The 23,777-nt window shown below is 38.8% G+C and overlaps 1 protein-coding gene across 3 annotated transcripts in view; it reads right to left on the bottom strand.

Annotated features, from left to right (window-relative positions):
* cacna2d1a (calcium channel, voltage-dependent, alpha 2/delta subunit 1a) overlaps positions 1-23,777 on the bottom strand; it is a 92,636-nt gene that overhangs the window by 47,657 nt on the left and 21,202 nt on the right. For all 3 annotated transcript variants that reach the window (XM_032589340.1, XM_032589341.1, XM_032589342.1), the window contains exons 4-10: positions 18,283-18,342; positions 16,012-16,047; positions 15,409-15,571; positions 4,900-5,031; positions 3,992-4,061; positions 3,723-3,773; positions 2,031-2,130 (exon numbers count right to left, since the gene is read on the bottom strand). In XM_032589340.1, the coding sequence (XP_032445231.1) occupies positions 2,031-2,130; positions 3,723-3,773; positions 3,992-4,061; positions 4,900-5,031; positions 15,409-15,571; positions 16,012-16,047; positions 18,283-18,342 (612 nt within the window). The remainder of the gene's footprint in view (positions 1-2,030; positions 2,131-3,722; positions 3,774-3,991; positions 4,062-4,899; positions 5,032-15,408; positions 15,572-16,011; positions 16,048-18,282; positions 18,343-23,777) is intronic.

The raw sequence follows: 23,777 nt of genomic DNA, 5'->3' as shown, positions 1-23,777 counted from the left end.
AATCATCATCATGGTCCAAACATAGCATAACAAATTATAGCATCAATAACATCCACGAGTGAGTATTTCTGCACATAGGATGAAAATATTGACTCAGGAAACAGGAATAGAATATTTTTTTATACGGATATACATCTCTTTCCTTCCCCCTCAGATAAAACCCCATTAAAATAATTTTTTTTTAATCATACAGCTTTGCAGTTAGAATGTGTCAAAATGGAAAAACTTTCAAGAATATTAACTGTTCAAGGCATCATATTTCCTTTGAGTAGTATTCTTTATTATTTGCAAATCTTGCCTTCTAATGACAACCAAACCATAATTATCAATTGGTAATTATGGTAATTATTATTACTATAATAATTACCATAATTATTGTGGTAATCAATTGATAATTGATAATTATGGTTCTGGTATTCAAATCTATTCAGTACTTTAAAATTATTTTACTGTAAAGGTTGACTGAAATGGGATATATAATTGATATTGCAGAACAAGATAAAAATAGGGTTTGTTTTATTAATGTACGACCCAGTGTGGGGGCATGCTCAGTCATAGAAACAGAAATCAGAGCTCAGAGCAAACCAAAGTCTATAAAGCATTATGTCAAAAACCATACTACTGAACCTCCGCACCCGCCCAAAACAAATGCACACCAGTGCATCTAATAAGGGAAGTGAAACAGAATGTTATTTATGGCTAATTTGGAAAGCAAAGTAATTTATATTCCCAGCCATGAGGAGAGACTGCAGGGAGGACAAAGTAGAAGCAATTAGGATAAAGGAGACGCTGGACAGAGGAAAGTCAGATCCAAGTACACAACGCATTCTGAGCCAAGAAACTGGAGGGATGCATTAAGCTGAGAAGCTGCATGCTTTGACACGTGACCCAGAAAATGACTACACTCTGATGGAACATCTTAAGCTAAAAAATATCCCTTCATTTTTTCCGGATGTTTTCTGTTAAGATACAGTATGATGAAATGGCTGAATTGTCTACTATGAATCCACTATAAATAGTTGAATGTATGTAAGCAATTCCTTAGTAATTGAGATTTTTTTTAGAATCTTATGATTGTTGATACCCAATAAGTCATCGTCTTCATAGGTAATGAACATTTAAGCAAGAAAGGGTCTGATAGTTACAAAAGTATCTTTGATTAGTTTGTGGTAGTTTTAGAAAGGAGACGATTATATCAATTTATCAATAATTAGAAACACAAAAAATTAACCTCAAACCACCTCTAAGTATGCTACTAAATGAATTACTTTATGAAAAGCTTTTATACTCGTGTGGAAAAGCTCTTAAAAACAAAAGCTGCAGACACAGTATTACACCAGAGCAATACACTTTTTATACTAACCCACATTAGCAACAGTAATGGGAGCCCATGTTTTGGACACTCTGTGGATTTCAGTAGTAATCCCATTCAGTACGATTGCCTCTCATTCACCTCGGCAATGCCCCGTAAACATCCTGAACTGGAGGAAAACACTCACCCTCTGAACCGTTATTTTTCTTTGTGAAAGTAATAAACCTCGGGTGCAGAAATGCTTTAAACTGGCAGTCACTGGAGCTGTAAACTGTGATGGATGAAGGCTTCCTCCGCCCTAATGCCAGGAGACCTTTGGTACTCGAGATTTCTATCAAATCTCAATTTGGCAAGGAAGACATTTTCTATTCCATCCCACAGAGTTAGAAATGTGGCAAAAGAACGCAGCGAAGATTCATTTGTCGAAGGTTTCATGTTGCATCTCATGGCTCGAACTTGAGAATTCGTTTTCAAACATACTTGGGTGTCCTTGCTCTATTCTCTGATAAAATTTATAATTTATGGAAATGTGCTTGCCTTAATCAAGTTCAAAGATAACTTGATTACTCAAGTTATCTTTGAAATTTGTAAGAATGTAAATACTTTGTCATAGCACTGTATCATGATTATCCATTAAATCAGTGAGTTGAATAAAACTGCTTAAGCAATTATTTCCAATCTGGACTCCAGCACCTGTATAACAAAAGTGAATACTCACAGACACTACGTTTACGAAGTCATCATCGGAGAGGGTCTCCAGCATCCAGCTGACTGAGGTTTTGATCAGTTTCAGGGTGAGGCCTGATACACTTCCACTCCTGAAGTGTCAAAAATGGGTTTTAGAATTACTCAACCATCACAGTCAATGACTGAAACACAGACATTGTCACTGTAATTTTATTCTATGCAAATATTACTAAATCAACAAGTAACCCAAAAATGTCGACAGTCATTGTAAAGATTTGAAAAAAGTATTGGAATGTATAACTTTTAGATTGCTATGCCTTTTCTTGGTACAAACAAAAGGTTGTAAAAGAGCCAATTTTTGTACGGTAATGTAGAGTCAGAGCAATGATTAAAATTGTATCAACTGGAACAGTGAAAAACAATTCTAGATAACGGGCTTTAATTTCTCATGGCCCCACATACCATGAGAAAGCTTATGAAGGATTTATTTTTTTTGGCTCAGAGTACCTATTGGAGAACTAGAGCAATATGGCATTTTGGTTTCACCATATCTCCATGAGAAAAAAGTGTTTTAAGGCGTTTGAACATGTCTTTGTCCAGGGACATTAATAAATGAATTATTACATAGCAAGAAAAAAATGCCTCCAAGATTAATGCTGCTAGCATAAAAGTTAGTAAGAATTCATCTTCCCAGTGCACAGTACTTGGTACTTTACATTTGGAGTTTAACATAGGGTGAGAAGTTCAGGCTTTTAGGCAATGAGAGGAGCCAGTTGAGGTGGCTCAGGTATCCTCCTGGATGTCTTCCTGGTGAGGTGTCTGGCCACGTCCCCCCAGGAAAAGACCCAGAGGAGCCCAGGACACCCTGGAGGGACTATGTTTCTCTGTTGACCTGGAAACGCTTGGAGAGCTGCCTGAAGTGGCTGAAGAGAGGGAAGACTGGGCCACTGCTTCAGCTGCTGTCTCAGTGACCCAGCCTCAAACTAAGTGGAAGATAATGGATGGATGCTCCTCATACATGCTTGTCCATTGTCTTCCCATAGCAGACAGTATAGGCATTTTGTTTAGCTTAGCTAAACTGGGCTGCAGCAAAATTAACTCAGCAAAAAGAGTTAGATGCCCCTGATTTCCTACAGAGAATTAATATTCCCAATTTATTTCATTATAGAGAAATTTAAAAGTTGAATTCTCCATTTCTCGTTTCTCAATCAGTGTTAAAAACAGTCCTAAATGACTAATTCAATCAGGTTTCTACACAAACAAGTACATATTTTGTTAGCCGAAAAGAGGTGAGGGATAATGATTTCAATATGCGAACATAATTATCATAATATGTCAAAAATTCAATCTTAAATTTTCACTCTTTCAAAGTTAATTCTTGAAAGTGTATCTTCCTCAAACATGACAGAATTTGTGCTGGAATGTCTTGATGTGAGAGAACTATTGTCATATCTGGTAACGCTCCAGGAGTCCCTTATGGACCTCGCAGTTATTCTAAACTCAAAGTTTTCCAGTCTTAAATCATTGTAGGGAACAACTGGACTGTAAATAATAAGGTTGGCCAGTGCACTGACTGCTTTTTGTTAGTCAGTGTCACACATGAGCGCAGCCCGGCAGCGCCCAGCGGGATGAGGCCAGTCACAGAGTTAGCATCAGGGCCTCCTGGCGTGCAAAAGCAAATCCAATCTGACTGTAATGTATGAATCATAAGGATGTCACTCACGCATCCACTAGGATCAGCATGTCCTTGGGTGACGCCGCCCCCTGAATGTACCTGGTGAGTAATACCAGAAACACACAGACAGATTGTACATATGGAGCACACGTACACACAGAAAACATTGAAATACTTATTCTCAGAGAAGTAAAGCTTCACCAAAACCCACTGCTAGAATGCACACTACCAGAAAAACAGTTGCTGAATTTTAAAGTCACCTATTTTCTTAACTAACTAATGTTTGAACATATTAACATGAGACTCAACCAACTCACCAAGGTCGCCTGCGTACGTCATACAGGTCAATTTTGTCAGGTGAACTTCTCTTGTCGTTCCAGGGGGAAGCTGCATGCCGGCAGAGCAATGTGTTTACAACAAGTTCTCCAGACCCAACCAAAGAGACTGTATTTGTCAACATGCATAAACTAAACAAAACATAAATATACACAATATGAAGTATTATTTTACTCTCTTTGAAACGGGCACATTTTCTTCCATGTTTTTTTCATTGGACAGAAAAATGTCTAGTATCAGAGAGATACAAAAATATATTTGCATCAAGCTTAAGCCATTTTTGAAGCAAGATGAGATAATCTTGTGTCCTGACTCAAATGTTAGAATTATCTCCTCCGGCGGTCACAGAGTCCTGCAGCAGCCTGCTAATGACACATTTATTCACATCAGGTGTGCTCAGCATTTAGATCTCCATGTGCCAAACACAAACTGTGTAGTTGAAACATAAGCGAGGGCATAAAAAGTTTTTAATAAGGTTAAAAACACACTTTACGATTCAGTCTCATTCCCTTTTCTGGCAAGTTGTATGTAATTTTTGTTTGCTACCAGACATTGTGGGGACTGCCAGTAAAAATTCCAAATTTTAAGGTTTCAAACTGACGAACTGCATTAACCAAAATGTCATGTCGTTGATGTACAACTTTTACACGCAGTCTTTCATTTACTCGTCAATTAAGTTCAAAACTGCCCATTTCATACTTAGTTCTGTTTTTTGTAGTTTTGAAGCAAAGCTTAGCTGATACAGATTTCTCAAGGAACAGCATTCAAAATATTTTTTTCTCGTCTTCCTATTGTGGGTGGTTATTGATTATTTGTATTAGAAGCAGCCCATTGTTAATGAAATTCTGTTTGTGTCGAGATTCATCAACCTGGAGTAATGGGGGCTCACCTGGGTAATACCGAGCCAGTCCAGTAGCGGAGCCGAAAACCTGCCAGAGCAGTGAGGGATCATCCTCTTTGTTTTGTCGGAAAACATCCTCCAACTCGTCTGTCCAGTTCAGCTCATTCAAAATGATGGTGGCTAGGAGAAGAAAACGGATTAAATAAATCACCTTTAGGGAAGAATTAAATTAGTGTGCTTAGATTTCTATGAAAAAAGTATCCTCTAAATAAAATCTCTAAACAGAATAACTAAAAGCAGAAGGAATGATTTGATGCCCACATAAAAATAAAAAAAATATATACAGCTTGTGCAGTGTTACGTTACTGATGGCGACTGCTGGGAGAATAGAGCGGTCTCGCGGCTATTCAAACTGACATAAGTCTCCTATGATGATATATTTTTTAAAACTGCTCTAAAAACATCAACTTCTGCAACAGCAGAAAGTGGCCAAAACATGAGATTCAGAATAATTACAACTGACATTTCTGGAAGTAGATAAAATCTGCTGAGTACTCCATAGCCAGAAGCACACAGTGCTTTTCTGCTTTTCCCCAGAAACTCATAATACTTATTGCTCTAAATGCGTAGCTTGTTTTTTTCAACTATTATCACTGTAAACTTAGTTTGGTAAAAACCAGCCCTGACAAATCAAGCTCAATGGGAGAAATCCCAGACGAAGCACTGAACCCAGATGGAAATCGAAAAAGGCAATGATCAGGCTACTGCAAACTACCAGGAAGAGCAGACTGAAAGTCAAAATGAGGTTTTGAACGGCTTGTTTAAGTATCTCGAGAGGGGTCTTATGTGGGTCAAAGTACAATTGGAATAAGACATAAAATATATTTTTTGCAACAGGGTACTTTAAGACAAAAACATGTGAGAGACTTTGATGTGATTCAACTAACTTCATATTGCAAGATAATTCACCAGAAAAAAGCCTCAAGAAAAAATACAAATATTGAGAAAAATCTAATAAAACCCTTAGCATTTGAGCACCACTGTTTATTTTGTTCAATTATTAGCCAAATGTCCAAATACAGTAGGATATTTGGGAGCACAGTGCATTTTAGTCAAATCAGTTCATCAGCTGTTTTTTCTTTAATGGCAAACAAAGCAAATGTGAAAAATTCTTAAAACAAAATAGAATAAAAAAATATAACAATTCAATGATACGAAGTATGTAATCCTAGAAAAAGTTAAGGATTCCACCAGCTGAAAGCAGAAAGTGGTGTAGCACTCTCGTGGAGTGTTCCTGATGGTGGAAGTTTAAAAAAAACAACAACATTTTGAGTTTGTGAGGATGTTCAGCGCTCCATTCCTGCTCCCCAATTTTACAACATAATCAGGTTTCCACTGCTGCTGATACAGTGTCATGCTTCGCCTGACAATGGTATCTGCTGGGCCCCCTATCATAATCCCAATCAGCCCATCAGAGATCTGCACTCTGGATCTTGCAAAGTTAAAGCACTGCATGTTTGCAAGCTGAGGTTGTAAATTTTAAGAGTGCTTCAGTGGAATAAGTAACATAAATTTGCCAAATTAAACATTGTTTCCTTTTAAAATCCTATACTCCACGTCAAACAGTGTTCAAATTGTTTGCCTTTACAATCCTATCACCTGACTTTGTGTTCTGCTCTCCTGCTCTCCATGGCTTTTCACTATCCCTTTAACCTTAGTTAGGGTTTTCCCCCCCACAATGCAAGTCAGGGATGGACTTTAGCCAATACATGAGAAGTTTTTGTGAATCAAATTGTGTCCCAATTGTAAGCGGTAAAAAAAATTTTCAGGTCTAACAACCTGATACTCCCCGAGTCTGGATTCTATTGGATTAGTTCTGCTGGTACAACTGACACCACTTACTAGACGCGTCTGTCCAAATAAAGCCCTAAAAAAAGAAGCAATAGTATGTTTTCATTTTCAGGAAAAGCTGAAACCATTGCAAAAGAAATATATGTTTTTATTGGTCTCCAACTAGAATTTAAATATAGACATCTGTCACAAACACACGAGAGTAATAGAGCAGGTTAACATGCAGAGCTGAGCCCTTAACTTCTATGTTGCGGGGTTCTAATCCCAGCTGAATGACGGAACAAATCACAGTTTTGGTGTAAAAAGATCCATCTGTGAAGTGACGTGCCTGTTACTTGCTCGAGGTCACTGTGGCGAGAGGAAGAGAGGTGTCACCACAGCGATGTAAGCACTGGTCGGCTCTACTTGTCAGCCGTGGCATCATTTCCCGAGGGACTTCAGAGGGTAACACGTGCGGTTTTCAGTGTTTGCATACTCAGAGCGACAAGCGTGGATCAGTGTCTCTCAGAAAATATGGCTCAGAGTAAAAGGGTTTTTTTCCTTCTAGATGTGAAAAATATGTCAAGTCACGGCTTAATATACAATTTTTTTTTTTACACATGTATTTTGGCGTGAGTGTCTTTTTGCTTGGGTGAGATGGGAGAAAAGAAAACAATAAGGCAACGTTGGAAAAACAAGGAAATGAAGCCTTATGTATGACAGACAGCTAACAAAGGAATATACAGCAGATGTAATCCAATGATTGAGCTTTTTTAGGAATAGGCATTTGTAGAAACAAACGCAAACAAATTTGTTCCTACCAACTGTCACCATGTTGCTGAGGTAGAGGGAGTGCAAAGCAACTCTTAGGGTTTTCATTAAAAGGAACAGAGGAATTGACTTAAAAAAGATTAAATTCATCAGTCAAGAAGACATGGGAACATGTTTGGAGAAAAACATGATTCCAGCAGTAAATTAGAAGGCATTGGGAGTGGGAAGTGAAACTGTGAGGGAACTCTGCTCTGTGCCATGAAGTTGACTCTGCTGTTCCCTTCCATCAGCTAACTGGTAGTTGACTCTGCTGGTGCACTTGAAAGTAATAACATGGTTGAAGAACTGGTGGTGAAAACCTGTAATCACTGAATCAGAAAGGGTCTTCTATTCAAAGATACCTTTCTACTTTGCAACTTCTGAAGCTGAGAAATTAAGCTAACATGGAAAACGACTAAGCTACTTAAGGCTGCCTCAACATCTTACTTGATGACCTATGATGCCTAATCTCAATGTAAATATTTAACATTTAAAACATTTTACAAAACGTTCTTGGTTGTAGTGATTATTCTAGTTGGACAGAATGTTTTGCTTTATTTCGGCATCTAGAAAATAAGTAAATTTGGTTTTGAAACTCACATTCACATCATAGCCATAAATGTCCATGTATTCTTTTGGACTTTTGTGTAACAATCACCACAAGCATTAACAAGAAAAACAAATCTAAAAAGTGTGGCATGAACTTGTAGTCTGTCTATTCAATATGTGAACAAAAGAAGCATCCATGATGAAGACAAACGACCACAGTAAATAGGTCAGTGAGAATGTTATGACATTTAGAGGAGAACTGGTGTATGCAACTATAATCCAAGCTTTGAATGTCTCACTCAGTTGTGTTTAAGCGATATTCCAAATTGGAAAGACCGTGGCATAACTTAAAACCCACTAAAACATGGCAGCCTACCTAAACTAACAAGTAGAGTGAGAAGAGCCTCCCTAAAAGCAGATGAGAGACCCAGGGTGACTCTTTGGGAGGCTGTAGAAATAGGAAGAGACTGTAAGAAATAAAAGGAATGGTATGTCCCGCCACTTATTTTCTCCCACATGAGATAGGGGCTTGAGGTCACAAAACAGATAAGGACAGACATCTTCTGTCTCCCTATGTACTTGATTTATAGAAGAGGTGAAATCAGATTAGGAGACAACTGTCTGGGAGCCTCCTCGCATCCAAATGGGACCCCCACTTAGCCGATTAGAACATCACGGGCAGGCATCCAACTCCTCGCAAGGGACACAAGTTATAGATGTAATGACAGTGAGACAAGGATGGAGAAGGAAGGATAGGAAGATGGATTTAAGTGCACCTCAGAGTTTGGCTGCAAGCTTTATAAATGAAATAGGATGTGTATAAAGTGGCACAAGGGTGCGAGTAGAAAAGAAAATCCATTTGTAAGCTGTGAGCTTTGCCAAAAGGACTTTGGCAATAACACAATCGCAGACACACACACACACACACACGCCCAGTCACAGTATCTCAGCGCATCACAGTGTGTGCATGTCTAGGGCTGACAGGTGTCACACAGCGTAGATGCAAACGGGCATCAGACGAGTCTCGGATCTCCTGCCAAGGCCACAACATTCCCCTTTCATCTCCTCTCATCGTTTCCACACTGCTTTGCCTAATGAGCGAGAAGACATGCATATGCAGCCACGAGATCCCTATACGGCGCAATATGTGCACGTGACGTGACACACACACACGCACGCGCGCAAACTCTCACACCGCAAGTGTTTCCAGCTCTCCCTCGATCACAATCATCCATGCAGACAGGCTGATTCATCCGTGGTTTAAGTGTGCGAACACAAACACTAGATAATTCCCAGTCTGACCACCCACACTGGATCAGCACAGAGAATAGATTCCAATCATGTGGGGGAGAAAGACAGTAGCAGATTTGCCACCAGGAAGCAACATTTATTATGCCTAATGAAATGGAGCTAAGGTTAAGGGAAACCAATATGAGATCAACTCTTTTGGCTCTGCAGAAAGTCTTCTCTAACATAAAAGCAGTGGATTATACAGCTTTCCTACAGCATCATAAAAAGCAAAAGGGACGCCAGCCTCGTCTAGACCGAGTCCCATAATCAAGTTACAACCGACTCTCCTCACGCCAGAGAGGCGCATCTGGGCGTGTCCAAGTCTCTGCTTTTCCTTCAACCAAGATGCCCATTACCATGGCAACTCTGAATGTACTGGCCAGCCGGAGAGGCAGCAGAGTGGGAGCTGGTCATCATTTCAAGAGCTGGGAGTTGCTATACCCATAACAACTTTACAACTGGGCTAACAAGAACTTCATCCAAATCTAGGCTGTGAGCGGGCAAAGAGCAAATTACTGACACAGGTGTTCACATTGCAGGTGGACAACTTAGGAGCAGAGGCCTTCATCGGCCGCAGAGACATAGACCAACTTAATCCGAACTTCATTAGAGACAAAACTTGTCAAAGTAGACATTCTAAAAAAAAAAACTAACAAACAAAAAAACAGCTTTAGCACTGCTAAAGTTTCTTACTCATGGTTTTTGTTTACATGCAAACTGGCTCTAATACAGCAAAACAAGTGGACACTGGAGGAGATAGACAAGAAGCAGTTAAATTAAAAACACTTATAGGAAACATCAAAAGTTATCAGTTCTTTCACCCACAGAGTGATCCTTTTGTGGGTGTTTTGTTGTTGTTGTGCAACCATTTTGGCAGGAAATGCCTATAATGAATTCAGTTTTTCACGACCGGCGTTGCCGACACTTCTTTAAAACGCAATAGCAAAAGGGTGTATTCGCTCTCTGTCCCAACTACATTGAAGTTTGAGATTCCAGCATGTCCAAATATGATGAAAAGATATGGCTAAATTTGCAAGCTACTTCTGTATATTTTGGGTACAACTCAGCTACTTGTTTTCCTTTTCTTGATATGCAAGTATATTTATTATGGTGGTTTAATGATTTCTTTAATCTTCTTCAAAGTGATTCCTTTTTTATTTTTGTTGCGTGCATCTTCTAGATGCTAATCAAACAGAAGAGAAAAGATAAAAGTCAGAATGTCCTTGGAGGTTTAGAAACCTTTAGGAAAGAAAATGATGTAACTTGGGTGGGTATGTAAACTAAGTGGGTGTTACTTGAAATCTTGCAGTATGCAATCTATTTTTATATTTATTATGGCCAGCAAACGGAGGATAAAAAGTGAAGGCCTCCAACTACAACCCTACAGTTTTCAGAAACGTGCCAACTTTTGCGTCAAATTTGGAAATATCTTCCCATTGTTACTTAAGTTCAATACTGAAAATTTACTGACCATAAATGTATTGAGCTTTAAGTGGAATAAATAAACTGGCCTTTTCTACAGATGAGAAACTAAAAGTATACCCCAAGCCGAGCTGCCAGTAGTCCACTCACTATTAGAAAAAAATAAATAAATAAAAAAGATGACTGAATCATACTGAGCATAACGCACTATTGAATCTCCCGAACCCAACCCCAAGCCTCTTCATCATTATAACTGCAGCTTGTAAAAATAACCGAGTGCATTTGGCAATGACAAAATGTCTGCACAGTCAGAGGCCTCAGAGGCCCGTCACTGCACATTTATAGTCCGCCTTATTGGGAGTGACTCGCTGTATAAGGACATAAAAGTCATGTGATGTAGTCTGTTGCATTTAGAAGGCCTACTGTTAATATTGTTGCCAAAACTGATATTGAACACTCAGTTGATGGTAATAAACACAAACTAAAGCAATATCATCAAGCTGTATGCCTCAATATAAATCAACCTATTTCCCTCCACTGAGATTTGCCTGTTTTTCTTTCAAATTTAATATATAAACATAAGCTGGGCTCATAGGATTACTACTGTGTTGCCTGTTATGTTGCAGCTGTGGATTTGCCTTCTTGTTGCCAAATCCATGGCAAGTGTGTGTGTATCTGCATCCAGAAGAAAGACAGAGTGTTTCAGTGTGAAGACTTGCCTCCATTTAAAGTGTTCTTAGTTTGTTTGTAGGCTGTCCTAGAATAACTGCCTAAAAACCACAAAGATAGTTGTCAATTCTATACCAGTTTGATCAGCTTAATGGGAAAATCTACTTTATTGTAATGAAATTCTGTAAAGTTGTTGCTGTCAATGATTCCATAAACATTTTCAGAAAGATGTTGCATCACCTTAAAGGTTCATTCTGGCTGACTCGCAATCGACCGATTAAACTGATTAAATGAGTTCATACAGTATACGACTAATCACCTGAGGATGCATTTCCTTTTCCAACAAGTATGACATTTTTCTATTACCCATAACATCACATAAAAAAAACAACTAACCCTTTAAATGTTTTAATTTAAACGTTTAAATTAAATGTTTATTTGCAGAAGTATAGACTACATATGGTAAGAAAAATCAAATTGGCTCCTGTGATGATCTCTGAAACAAAAATGACAAATGTAAAAGGTGTAACCTATCTCACAAAGAACCTTTTAGTTGCTTTGTGAATTGAAGCTGTTGTTATGAGCCTCAATTGAGAAGTTAGGCGATTAAGCTTGACATCCTATATCTATGTTTAATACTCTCACAATTTAATTAGAAAAGTTGTGGAGTAGCTATGCTGAACTGAAAAGAGTTCATTTGTAGAAACACTGTGAGATAGTCAACAACTAAATGCATTGAAGAAGTCTGAACCTCTTTTTAAAGAATATGGTAGCACTGTATGTTTGTAGTAGAAAAAAAGAAATGGTGAGAGATGAGAATGATTTGTACATGTTGTGAAAACACAAAAATTCATTTACAATTAGCCACTAAAGATATTGATAGAACGTTTTTAAAACAGTCTAGACAGATTTTATGAAATGTTCAAATTTTAGGATACTTAGCCTGGACAAGCCTAAGCTGAATAATTCTACAATTTAAATCTGTAAAATAGCAACTCACTTTCAATATTTTTTTAACAATTTGGGTTATCATGTGGGTTAACAATTTGGGTTATCATATTCCATAGTATGGAAATACACCCCTCTATCTAGATTTCACAACATGGACTTGTGAAATCTAGATTGGATTATTGTAGCTTATTTAACAACTTGGAATTTATAGACTTTTTAGTATTATAACAAAGAGAATTATTAGTTTCTCAAAACAACTAAAGTTGCAATCTTACCTTGTTTTTGTGGACCCATAATCTGACATATGAAATGTACAGTATATTTAATATGTACATAAAGATATTTTATTAAACATTTAATGCTTTGAATACACTAAAATTCATCAACTGATTCTATAATGTGGCTGTTTTGAAACAAAAGGAACAAATGAAATGTTTAAAGACTGTGTAGAAACAGAAAGTGAAAAAGCTAAGCTGTTTGTGAGATGAACACAGAATAATGGCATCATATTTCTCACAAGCATTTCTTCAAAGAGGATCAGTTTTGGGTGTCCTGACACGCTGTGAACAGATCAAGAAATGTTGGTGGAGTCAGTGATCAGCATGAGGGAAGGGAGCAGCTGGTGACCAGGGTAAAGAGGGGGCTAGTGTGCTGACCAGTGGGCGGATGGCATTTGAACTATATTTAGACTAGAATACTTCAACTGTCTACAATGCAGATGGTGCTCAAAGGCTGAGCGTTTTATTATTGAAGTATACTGTAGATGGTGACCGTAGTGATGACGATTGAAAACAGGATGTATGGGAATGTTCTATACCAGTTATAGAAATATACCAGGAAATATTGTATTCACGCTTAAAAAAGGATAACTAGAAATTAATAAAATGAATATTTAACAGCTGTGTTTTTATGTGAATGACCCCACTGATTGAATTGCACACTGCCATCATTGGAAACATGGCACATTCAATAATTCAATAACAGAATCAACAGAATGTGTCATGTTTGTTAGGTCTGTCAGGTCCCTGTATGACCGGTGTCAGAGTCTGGTCCGCATTGCCGGCAGTAAGTCGGGCTCGTTTCCGGTGAGAGTTGGACTCCGCCAGGGCTGCCCTTTGTCACCGATTCTGTTCATCACTTTCATGGACAGAATTTCTAGGCGCAGCCAAGGTGTTGAGGGGATCCGATTTGGTGGCCTTAGGATCTCATCTCTGCTTTTTGCAGACGATGTGGTCCTTTTGGCTTCATCAGATCGTGATCTGCAGCTCTCGCTGGAGCGGTTCGCAGCCGAGTGTGACGCGGCCGGGATGAGGATCAGTGCCTCCAAATCCGAGGCCATGGTCTTGAGCCGGAAAAGGGTAGAGTGCCTTCTCCGGGTCAGGGGGGGTGTCCTGCCCCAAGTGGAGGAGTTTAAGTATCTCGGGATCTTGTTCACGAATGGGGGAAGAAGGGAGCGGGAGATCGACAGGCGGATTGGCGCAGCGTCTGCTGTCAAGCGGGCGCTGTACCGGTCCGTCGTGGTGAAGAGAGAGCTGAGCCAAAAAGCGAAGCTCTCGATTTACCGGTCGATCTACGTTCCCACCCTCATCTATGGTCATGAGCTTTGGGTCATGACCGAAAGAACGAGATCGCGGATACAAGCGGCCGAAATGGGTTTTCTCCGTAGGGTGGCTGGGCTCTCCCTTAGAGATAGGGTGAGAAGCTCAGTCATCCGGGAGGGACTCAGAGTAGAGCCGCTGCTCCTTCACATCGAGAGGAGCCAGTTGAGGTGGCTCGGGCATCTGGTCAGGATGCCTCCTAGACGCCTCCCTGGTGAGGTGTTCCGGGCACGTCCCACCGGGAGGAGGCCCCGGGGAAGACCCAGGACACGCTGGAGGGACTATGTCTCTCGGCTGGCCTGGGAACGCCTCGGGATTCCCCCGGAGGAGCTAGAAGAAGTGGCTGGGGAGAGGGAAGTCTGGGCCTCCCTTCTGAAGCTGCTACCCCCGCGACCCGACCTCGGATAAGCGGAAGAAGATGGATGGATGGATGGATGGATGGATGTTAGGTCTGTTAGTTTCGCATTACTCTCCTACAATAACATGTAAATCATGTGCTTTGTACAAAACTAATTTCTATCACAAAAGCAGTGTTAACTGACATGTATGTTCAAATACCAAACATCTCCACATCTAACTTAACATTAATGTTGTTGATGATGGAACATTCATAGTTTAACTACTGCAATTGTCTCTAAGCCCTTACATTTTGTGACTGGGTATCTCAGTAGGATAAAAAAAAAAAAAAAAATCCATTTGCGTTTTAGATCTAGAGTTTGAATCTCCCAAATTTTTGGCCAATGTTGGTTCTGGTTGAATTCATTTAAGCAAGGCTTATCCTCAAGAATGGTCATTAGAATGCCATTTCTTAGAACAGAGTGGAAATCCTCAAAGCAGACATATTTAACACTGGTGTGACTGCAAGTTGATCAGCTCTGAGCAGCATGAAGTCTCTCACTAAACCGAATCATACAGTACAGTACAAGTAGTTAAATACAATTCTAAACCACTACCAGATTTTCTCTGATTAATGATTTCTCTGAGTAAGATATTTGCTATGGATTTAGATTTGACTCCTTTAGGCTTCCTCTGAATGACTGTGTGCTGTGGGACTAATTAAATTACCTCACAAGGAAGATAATTCATTTTCACACCAGAGTGACAAGTGGGTGAATCAGCTCAGTCAAAAAAAAAAAAAATAAAAATAGAATGACAATAAAACATCACAGGATTGATGGCAGGGAAAATCTTGATGTTTTCGGGCCAAAAACATTGGCAAAGCAAAAATACATTTTTCTCACCACCTGCTGAAAATGAGTGAGGGATTCCTCTACCTAAACAACTGCTCAGGCAGAGAGGCTTACTAGTCTGTCCCCTAGTACATTTTGCCATTGCTGCATTATAGTTCATCTTTATCTGTTTTTCTGTTATTTTGTTTTATCAAATAAGTTTTTATGGATATTTTTTCTTACAATGACATTTATTCTATTCCACTTACAGCCTTCGTATATGTCAGTGGGGATGTGGACGGCAGTGGTGTTGTAAGAGACGAGACGTTTGAAGTCGGGGTCTATTTCAAAGTCCTCTGGAATGAACCTGTTGCTCTTGTCCTCTTCTTTATCTTTATCTTTTTCTTTTTCTTTCAATGCGGTCTTATTTACCTGTGCAAATGAATTCAAATGAAACAAAACCTGTTAAGTTAAAAAAGACATGGCTACATAGACTTCCACTTGCACTGTGATTCTATAAAAGGTTTGACATAAAGGGAGTGGATGCATAACATATGTTGCACGTTAATGGATTTTTGTTTAGGGGTAAAAATGTGATCATTCAAAAACACGCATCATTTTCCTCTCAGTCACAAATATGCACAGCATTATGAAAAAAAATCCAATACGGAACAAGATGTAAAATGCTTCAAGAGGAATTCATATTTGTGTAAGGCATGTTTTATACATCCAAGATTATTTTTTGACAGAACCAAAAGTGAACCTTTAACAGGTGTGAACTGTTCATCAGTTGTCAGTGATATCTACTATTTGGTTGTTGCCAAAGTATACATAATGTGTTCTGCTAAAAAAGTGAATTAATATGTACTTACGCCATCTTTGGCATTGTAGTACTTGAGTTCGTTAGCCTGCAAAGTGGTCCAAAGACAGAAAGGAAGAGATCAGAAATGAGTGACACAATAACCCCATAAAGCTACAAAAAGAAAGCTTACATAATCCTGCCCCTTTAAACATTTTTATATTGTAGGGCCCTGTACTGACAGCAGGAATCAGCAAGGGAAGTGGTGTTATTTTGCACTGTTGAGCTTCCTGTCAGTACACAGGCTAGTCGGTTGCTAACAAGCTAGCCACAGTGTTGACGTTCTAATGCCCCAGAGCAATCAAGCTGGTTCACCGACTCCCACCACCTGTCTGCTTACTTTACAGCCACGTACAACAACAGGACGGCAAGTGCTGCTGCCACTGTAAAGTTAGCTCAAAGGGTTTGTAATCAAACTAAAGCCAAACACAAGCATCTGCTTAAAATTTTCAGGTCATGAATCGGGTAATTAGGTTCTATTTTTATATAAAAACTTTTAAACAAACAAAAAGGAGAAAAAAGGTCAATCTCTTTGTTCTATTGTAAAACATACAAAAGCAATGCTCCATAGTACTGTAAAAGTTTTGTTAAAACCATCAATTTTTCAGTTGGAACTGATTTTTATGTTTAAAAAAAAATGCAACCATGAGCACTGGAAACACTGTTAATCCAATTACAGTTTTCCAATAAGCCAAAATAAAGATAACGAACATTTAACTTTACCAGGAAACTATTAGCATCTTTGACTTAATGAGATTTAAAATGACCTACCTAACCATTGCCTATAATCTGCATCATGACTAGTGACAAGAATCTCTTCAAAGCTGCACCATAAACCTTTTTAGCTTAAAAAGTTGGTTATTTTATCTCGTAATACACAGACAAATACACTGCAAGGATTTCATTGCATCAGCCATGGTTTTGAAGTACTGAATATCAGAAGGAAGAAGTTCTAAAAAGGATGTTCCTCTGCTTAGGAATGTTAAATTCACCTGATTGGAAGCATTCCAGTTGAGAAAAAAAAAACAACAAAAAAAAACGAACCACCACTGTGTGGCAACTATAGGAGGAAGCACTGTTTTAAACCGCCACTGGCAAGCTATCTGTAATAAAATCATGCTCTATATGCTTTGTATTAATGTCAAGAATCTTTGGCATTTTTACTCAAAGTTGCCACACTGAGAATTACACATCGATGCCTCATCAAATCTGGACTAAGATATTCTAGATTTAATTTGGATCCAAACACTGTTAAAATACATGACCAGCTACAGACTGACAGAACTTGTTGTCATTATGCTAGTCTGTAGCTCCTCCACAAATTTCCTTTCAGATTCAAGTCAGGACTCTGATTGGGCCACTAAAAGTGAAATCTATTAGTAAAATTAAAACACTACTTAGGCCTAAACCTGCCAGGGATATGAATAGTTTTTGGCTCAGTCGCAATGTTTTTCAATCAGTTCAGTATAATTTTTACATACGGTTTGTATTTGCATACAGAGAATACCGTTATTTTCCATTGGGCTCTGTCACACAATTTTAGTTAATTAAGCTAAAAGGTATGTACTTTGCCAGGGCAGCAAATCTGTTGAGTTATATAATGTATAAATCAGTCAGTCTACTAAAGATATATTTTTTTACTTCAGCTTCTTTCAACACTACAAAATATGCACGATATTAAACAATGCCAAAATGTTTAATGGAATAAAGTCATTAAGATTTGGAAGCACCGGGGGGGATTTTAAACCTAAATGTTTTAATGGCTGCCTTCAATTTCTTTTTCCCTCCATCACTGAATGAACACTCAGTATTTTTCATTTGTTAATTGGCTGCAATATAATGGCATTTATAAAATTAAATAATAATTTTAGAAAACCAACACGTGAAACCCCTAAAAAACACCAACGACTGTGCGAGCAGTCAGACGTTGTGATTTAACGAGTAAAACAAGTATGACTTCACATTAGCTGTGAATTCCCTTTTAATGCACTATTAATACTCAGAGTAATAAAAACTGGAAGAGATAAAGTAGTGTATTAGTGTTCCTTATGACCACGTCTGCTTCTTTTCAGGTTGTTTCGAGAGATAATGAAATGCCAGTTTTTACACAATTATTAAAATACAATTGTTACTGTAATGAGATTTGCAAAATGACTACAATCATATTAGATAACACATCGCTCTGCTCACTCTGCACATGCAGTTTACTGCACCACTTGATCTTTATGCAACACGGGGTGTGTGTTAATGAACTTATCAGATCGGGCCGTGGCCACACACTCACCTCACCGTCGACTGTCCACTCATGTTCCTTTTGAAATTTTTCGGCCTCAGTTGCAAGTCTCTAAAAAGAGTGGAAGAAAGATGGTTTTAGAAATTTATTTGAGGAAAAAAAAGCAACAAACAATTGTCAAAGATGCGATCATGAAATTAATGAAATATAAAATTTGATGTCATGGCCCCTGAGTTGGCCACAAATTCAAGAGAGTGCATCCAATATCTTCCCTCCTAAAGGCATTTGTAAGAACCAGTGACGACAGTGTTACTCTAAAATTAGACACCCACATATTCAATCTTTCCCCAGATCCTAATGACTAGGTTAATGGGTTTATTATGGGCCCAGTTTTTAATCTGTACCTGGTCCAGAAATGCACTTTACTATTAATTTCCCCAGGGAAATATGAAATCTATCTCTTCCTTTTGATATGCACGGCTCTAAGAGCATTAAATCATGCAGAAAGAGAAGAAATCTGACGAGGAAACAAATTTACTCATCAAATGAGAGTGGGAGGTGGGAGGGATTCATTTAGTGAATTACTGATATAGTTTTTGCTTTGAAATTAAGGCAATCACAGTGTTTTTGATTGCTGTGCCTCAATGTAAATTGCACTTTGGAATATAGTTGCCACATTTGTGCTCAAGGAAAAACTAAGTATAAAAACAAAAAAAAAGCAATAATTAATCATCTACAGATAAGAATTGGGATATTTTTCCTTGAATAAAATGAGAACTGGTTGAACTTTGATTCAGCAGGTCAGGCAAGAAAGTGGAAATCATTACCAGCCTGGAAAAACCTGATCCATCTCTGATAAAACAAAAAATATATTGTTTTACTGACATTTTAATTTTATGTATTATGACTTTAAGTTTAACTACTAAATTATATTTTAAAATACATAACTTGATCACTGTCCTACAAATATCTTTTTGCTATATGTAAACCTATCAAGATTTTCTTTTGCTAAAAATGACTTCTTCACTGAATTGTCTATTGGCTCAGAGGCAACTGCCAATGTAGATTTTCCTTCCCGTTCCCCAAAGATCTGGCTTGACATCATTTCACATCTCATGGCACATGCTGAGGGCCGATGCTATTGTCATTTGAAATCAGGTTAGCTCAAAAACAATCTCAGCTTCATTTCTCTTTACATTTGTGTTATTGGTACACATATGCCCATGCTTTCTCCTGTCCTGTAGGGGTGGGGGCTGGGGGAAAAGGGAATCCATAACTGTAACCACACAAAAGCTTGTATAATATTTTGAGAAAGATGTGTGCTGATAGTTGGGGTCATGGTGGTTTTTTTAATGGACATATATAAGCACACAATTCCTTCCTGCAGTTTGAAATGCAAGTGGCCAAAGCCAAATGGGAATTGTGCTTTCACTTTCCTGTCAAGCTCAAGACTAATTCAAAGACAAACAATTGATTTGTATTGTTGTTGCTGTTTTTACGAGCCAAATGAGAAGAATCAGTTAAAATTGATATAGAAATGAAACAAAACAAACAATCAATTTCCACATTTAGTTTGGGAATACAAAGAAATTCATCAGAGAGTTTTCTTGATGGTATATCAACTCATGATCAAACGAATCAAACCATATTCAAAAAAGGGCTCACTTTGCAAACCACTTGCTTTTTGGAAAAAAAAGTGTTACTAAGCTACACATAACGTTGCCCTTTTTCGCATCCTTCATAGAATAGCTTAGTTGTAATTATGCATTTCTGTATACTCAACAAGGGTCAGAAAAACTGGACTATTTCATGCAAGAAATTATGTTTGTCCACAAACCTCAATTAACTTTTGACTATCAAGTAGCATTTCATTGACACTTTTTAAGAATGAACAAGAATATGTTTTCCTCCACTCCGGTGTACCCATTTAGTAACATAAATTCATTGTTTTTTACTCAAAGTGAGTTCTCTGCAGATGGAATATTTGCAGGACCTACTGACCTCATCGTCGACAAACCTCAGCTCACAGAGTTGTTATCTCAGATTTCAAGCATCTGTTCACCCCTACACACACCTGGGCACTAATTTGTGCACCCACACACTGACAGAAACAGACGCACATTAATGAGGAACTGAGTGGCAGATGAAAAGGTTGAGAGGTCAAAGGCCAGCAGCTGGTTTAGTTTCTGTCACTTTCTAGCTACTCCATTACGTCCATTCCAGTGTTTTACAGAGTTTCCACCCGAGAGAGCCACATGAACTAAAATGATATGTGTAATATAAATAATGAAGGAAGTACTTTATAGGTAAAAATCTTAAAACTAGCAGCAAAGATCTATGCCTGGTTTATGCTGTGTAGTTTTATGCCCAAGATCCATCCATCAATTGCTCTTCTGAGATCAGGTCATGGTCAGATCTAGGTCTAAAGAAATCAGATCACTAGAGCTAAGAGGTCAGGGAGGAAAATCCTGCCCTCTCCCTCCACAGTCCACTCTGGAAAACCCCAGCATGTTCCCACCCCAGAAGGAAAATAAATGGCTCGTCTAGCAAGTTGTGGTTTCTTTTCTAATCCATCTTTAGAAGTTGATTGGAAAACCTCTAAAGGGAGGTGTTCTTTGTGATCAGAGACCCAGCCCACCTCAACTGACTCCTTTCAATCAGGAGGATCAGCTGGTCTACTTATGGCTCCCACCAGATGATACAGGATCCTTATCTCAGCTCCCGTCACCATATTTAGTACGCTCATTTCAGCCACTGGCATAGACTAATTGCATAGAGCAATTCATCGGTGTAGATGATGGTAGACACTGCTATTGGCCCTGACAGTTTTAGGGACACTGGTGGATCCTCCTGGATCCAGACCTGGGGGGTGAGATTATCAAAATCGGGTGCAATGATATAATGAAGGCCTGGGCAACAGAAAGGATGATCCTTCAGTTTGTGTGGGTAAAACCTAAAAGAGTGCCAAACTATGTGTGAACTCACTCCAAGGTAAAGAACCACAGTAAACTCTCCTGTGTATTTACTACATGTTCTTCTTCCTAATTAGTTTTACCTTAATTAGCATCTTGTTATAGGTTAACTGATTCCTTGTAATGATCAAAAGCAACTTTCGCCACGTTTTGAAGGAAGCCATTTGTCTAATTTGAGTTTTTTCTCATTTAAATAACCACATCAGAACAGATGGAACATCTAAATGGATAAATGGGGTGAATTTTGAAGAAACATCTCAGCTAACCGAGATGATTTCAGATAAAATTACAGGGACAATATATGTTCTTCTGATGCAGAAACACTCTAGCTCCTGTGATTTTCATATTCTGTAAGCACCACACTCGGGTACTGTATAAAACACTCACCCTCCCATCACCCTGATTAGAGCGTCTAGTTCTGCCAGGAGCGAACGCATACACACAAACACGCAGACACACCTGCCACACCACTGATATGCAGGGATGCATGGGAGAGCAGAGGAAACATGAGCATCTGCTGTTGTGACTGGCACCACTTTAGTCAGATCTATCCTGCTCAGCCCATGGGGAGCTGGGAGGGAAGTACTGAGAGGGGGTGGCGGGAGAAAAAGAAAGGGGGAAATACATTTGCACACATCACACAAAGGCACACACAATGGACACAGAAGGAAAACAACTGTACAGTAAGTACATGCACGATGACAAATTATCCAGCAGCACTGCTCCTTTAGACAGAGAAAGAAGCATTAAAACATGCTAGCTTTGCAGAATGCCACTTGTTAGACATGGGTGTTGGTTTGGAGATCAGTCATCATGCCCTGGTTTGATAACTCATCCAGTCCTCAGCAAGCAGATCATGCTTTGCTATCTGCGTACTAGCTGGCTGAAAATGAGACCCAAGAACAGCTGCACCCAGCTGGAGTGTTTACGTGGCAGCTCTGTGCACCAAAATCAACACCCAGGTTGCTACTGTACAATGCGTTATATAATAATCACACCTATCCTTTGGTTTATTGTGCTAATCTCGAGATACTAAGATTCTAGATAACTTTGTGACCAACTTGACATTTGAAAAACTGCTTTTTTTATAGCAACAGGTGAGGGAATCAATTTGTGGCAGATATTCCACCATTATTGATGCACCCGTCATTGAAATCAAATATATTTTCAATAAAGGAAATTAAGTGAGCAGCACAATGAATGAGTGTAATTTTGTTTATTTGAGCACAGGTGTTCTTGTCCGCAGCTAAATGGGACTGAAAATAGCAGCGTGACCAAGGCAGTGAGCTCTAATAAGGGAGACATCAAACACACACTCCCCTCTTAGTATGCATACTGTATGTCTGATAAGCATCATGTAGGAAAACAGAGATGACAAACAAAAAGCAGGTTCAGTGGAGCCACACACAGAGTCCAACAGCTGTACTGACAAAAGCAGCCACATACACACACACTCCAGGAAGTGGTGAATAATGAGTCACCGGTGGCCAGAAGCACACACAGTCACAAAACCAGCTCAATTTCTTAAGCACACATTAGTACCAAGATCCAGATGTATGTTTTCATAGTGTGAAAAAGATAAGCTTGGGCCATAAATGATCAAACAAAACAAGGGCCTGTTGCTAGAAAAATGCCTGGTAATTGCCTGCCAAATTTACAACGATGTTTAATTCCACACTTTTTATTTTGAGTAAAGCGCTAGCCAACTTGAATCAGCCAAACTCGATACAACCTTATTTGGCTGTTTCTCCACAATACCGATTTCAAATTTTCTTAGAGGTGTGACATGTGATTTGGATTTTCTTTCTTTTCTGAAGACAACGAGAACAAAATGTGCTGAAAGAGAGAGGTAGAAGTCGTGAACAAAAGGTCATGCAGACACCAGAGTAAATACATGAACAATTTAACAACTATTGAATCTACCTGGAATAAAAAAAATGTTGTCCAAGCAAACCAATCTGGCACTTAGACCTGAGTGTGGCTCATTACAATGGACAAAACAACAGGACTTAATACAATTTATTCATGCTTTTAAAATAAATGAAGACACCATTTAGGAGGAGGGCGGGGGGATCCCTTTCTGCATTTAATCATGTTATCACAAACATGTAACAAACAACAAAAGGTTATCTCTCAAAGGAGAGAATACTTTGTTACAGCTCTGTAAATGGATCTATGAATCCATGAGTCTGTACTCGGTTATTAAGATTAACAGCAGAGGCTAATGACTCGCACCATGTCATCAAGTGGCAGCCTAATAACGCACTTGCAGACACTAGAGATCAGTGTCTCCTCCATAATTACACACCACTACACAACACAACATTCAAAAAAAAGCCTATTCCACTGCTTACACTGTTGTTCTCATCCTCTTCAGACAAGTTAATGAGCACGAAAGCTCCTAAACAAGCAATTCAGAGTTTTATACATGAAAAGACTGATGAGGGTACTCGAATGAGAGTTTTCTCACTTAGTTTGCCCAGTGTTGAAAACAAAATTTGATAACAGAGAAAGTAGCAAAGCAAAAATTATTCACATTGGAAGAGGGGCATCTGTTTATGATCCCCTTTGCAG

Source organism: Xiphophorus hellerii, chromosome 17, assembly GCF_003331165.1.
Source record: "Xiphophorus hellerii strain 12219 chromosome 17, Xiphophorus_hellerii-4.1, whole genome shotgun sequence".
Classification (NCBI taxonomy): domain Eukaryota; kingdom Metazoa; phylum Chordata; class Actinopteri; order Cyprinodontiformes; family Poeciliidae; genus Xiphophorus; species Xiphophorus hellerii.
The sequence above is the reverse complement of the archived record's forward strand: the minus strand, read 5'-3'. Positions and strand labels throughout refer to the sequence as shown.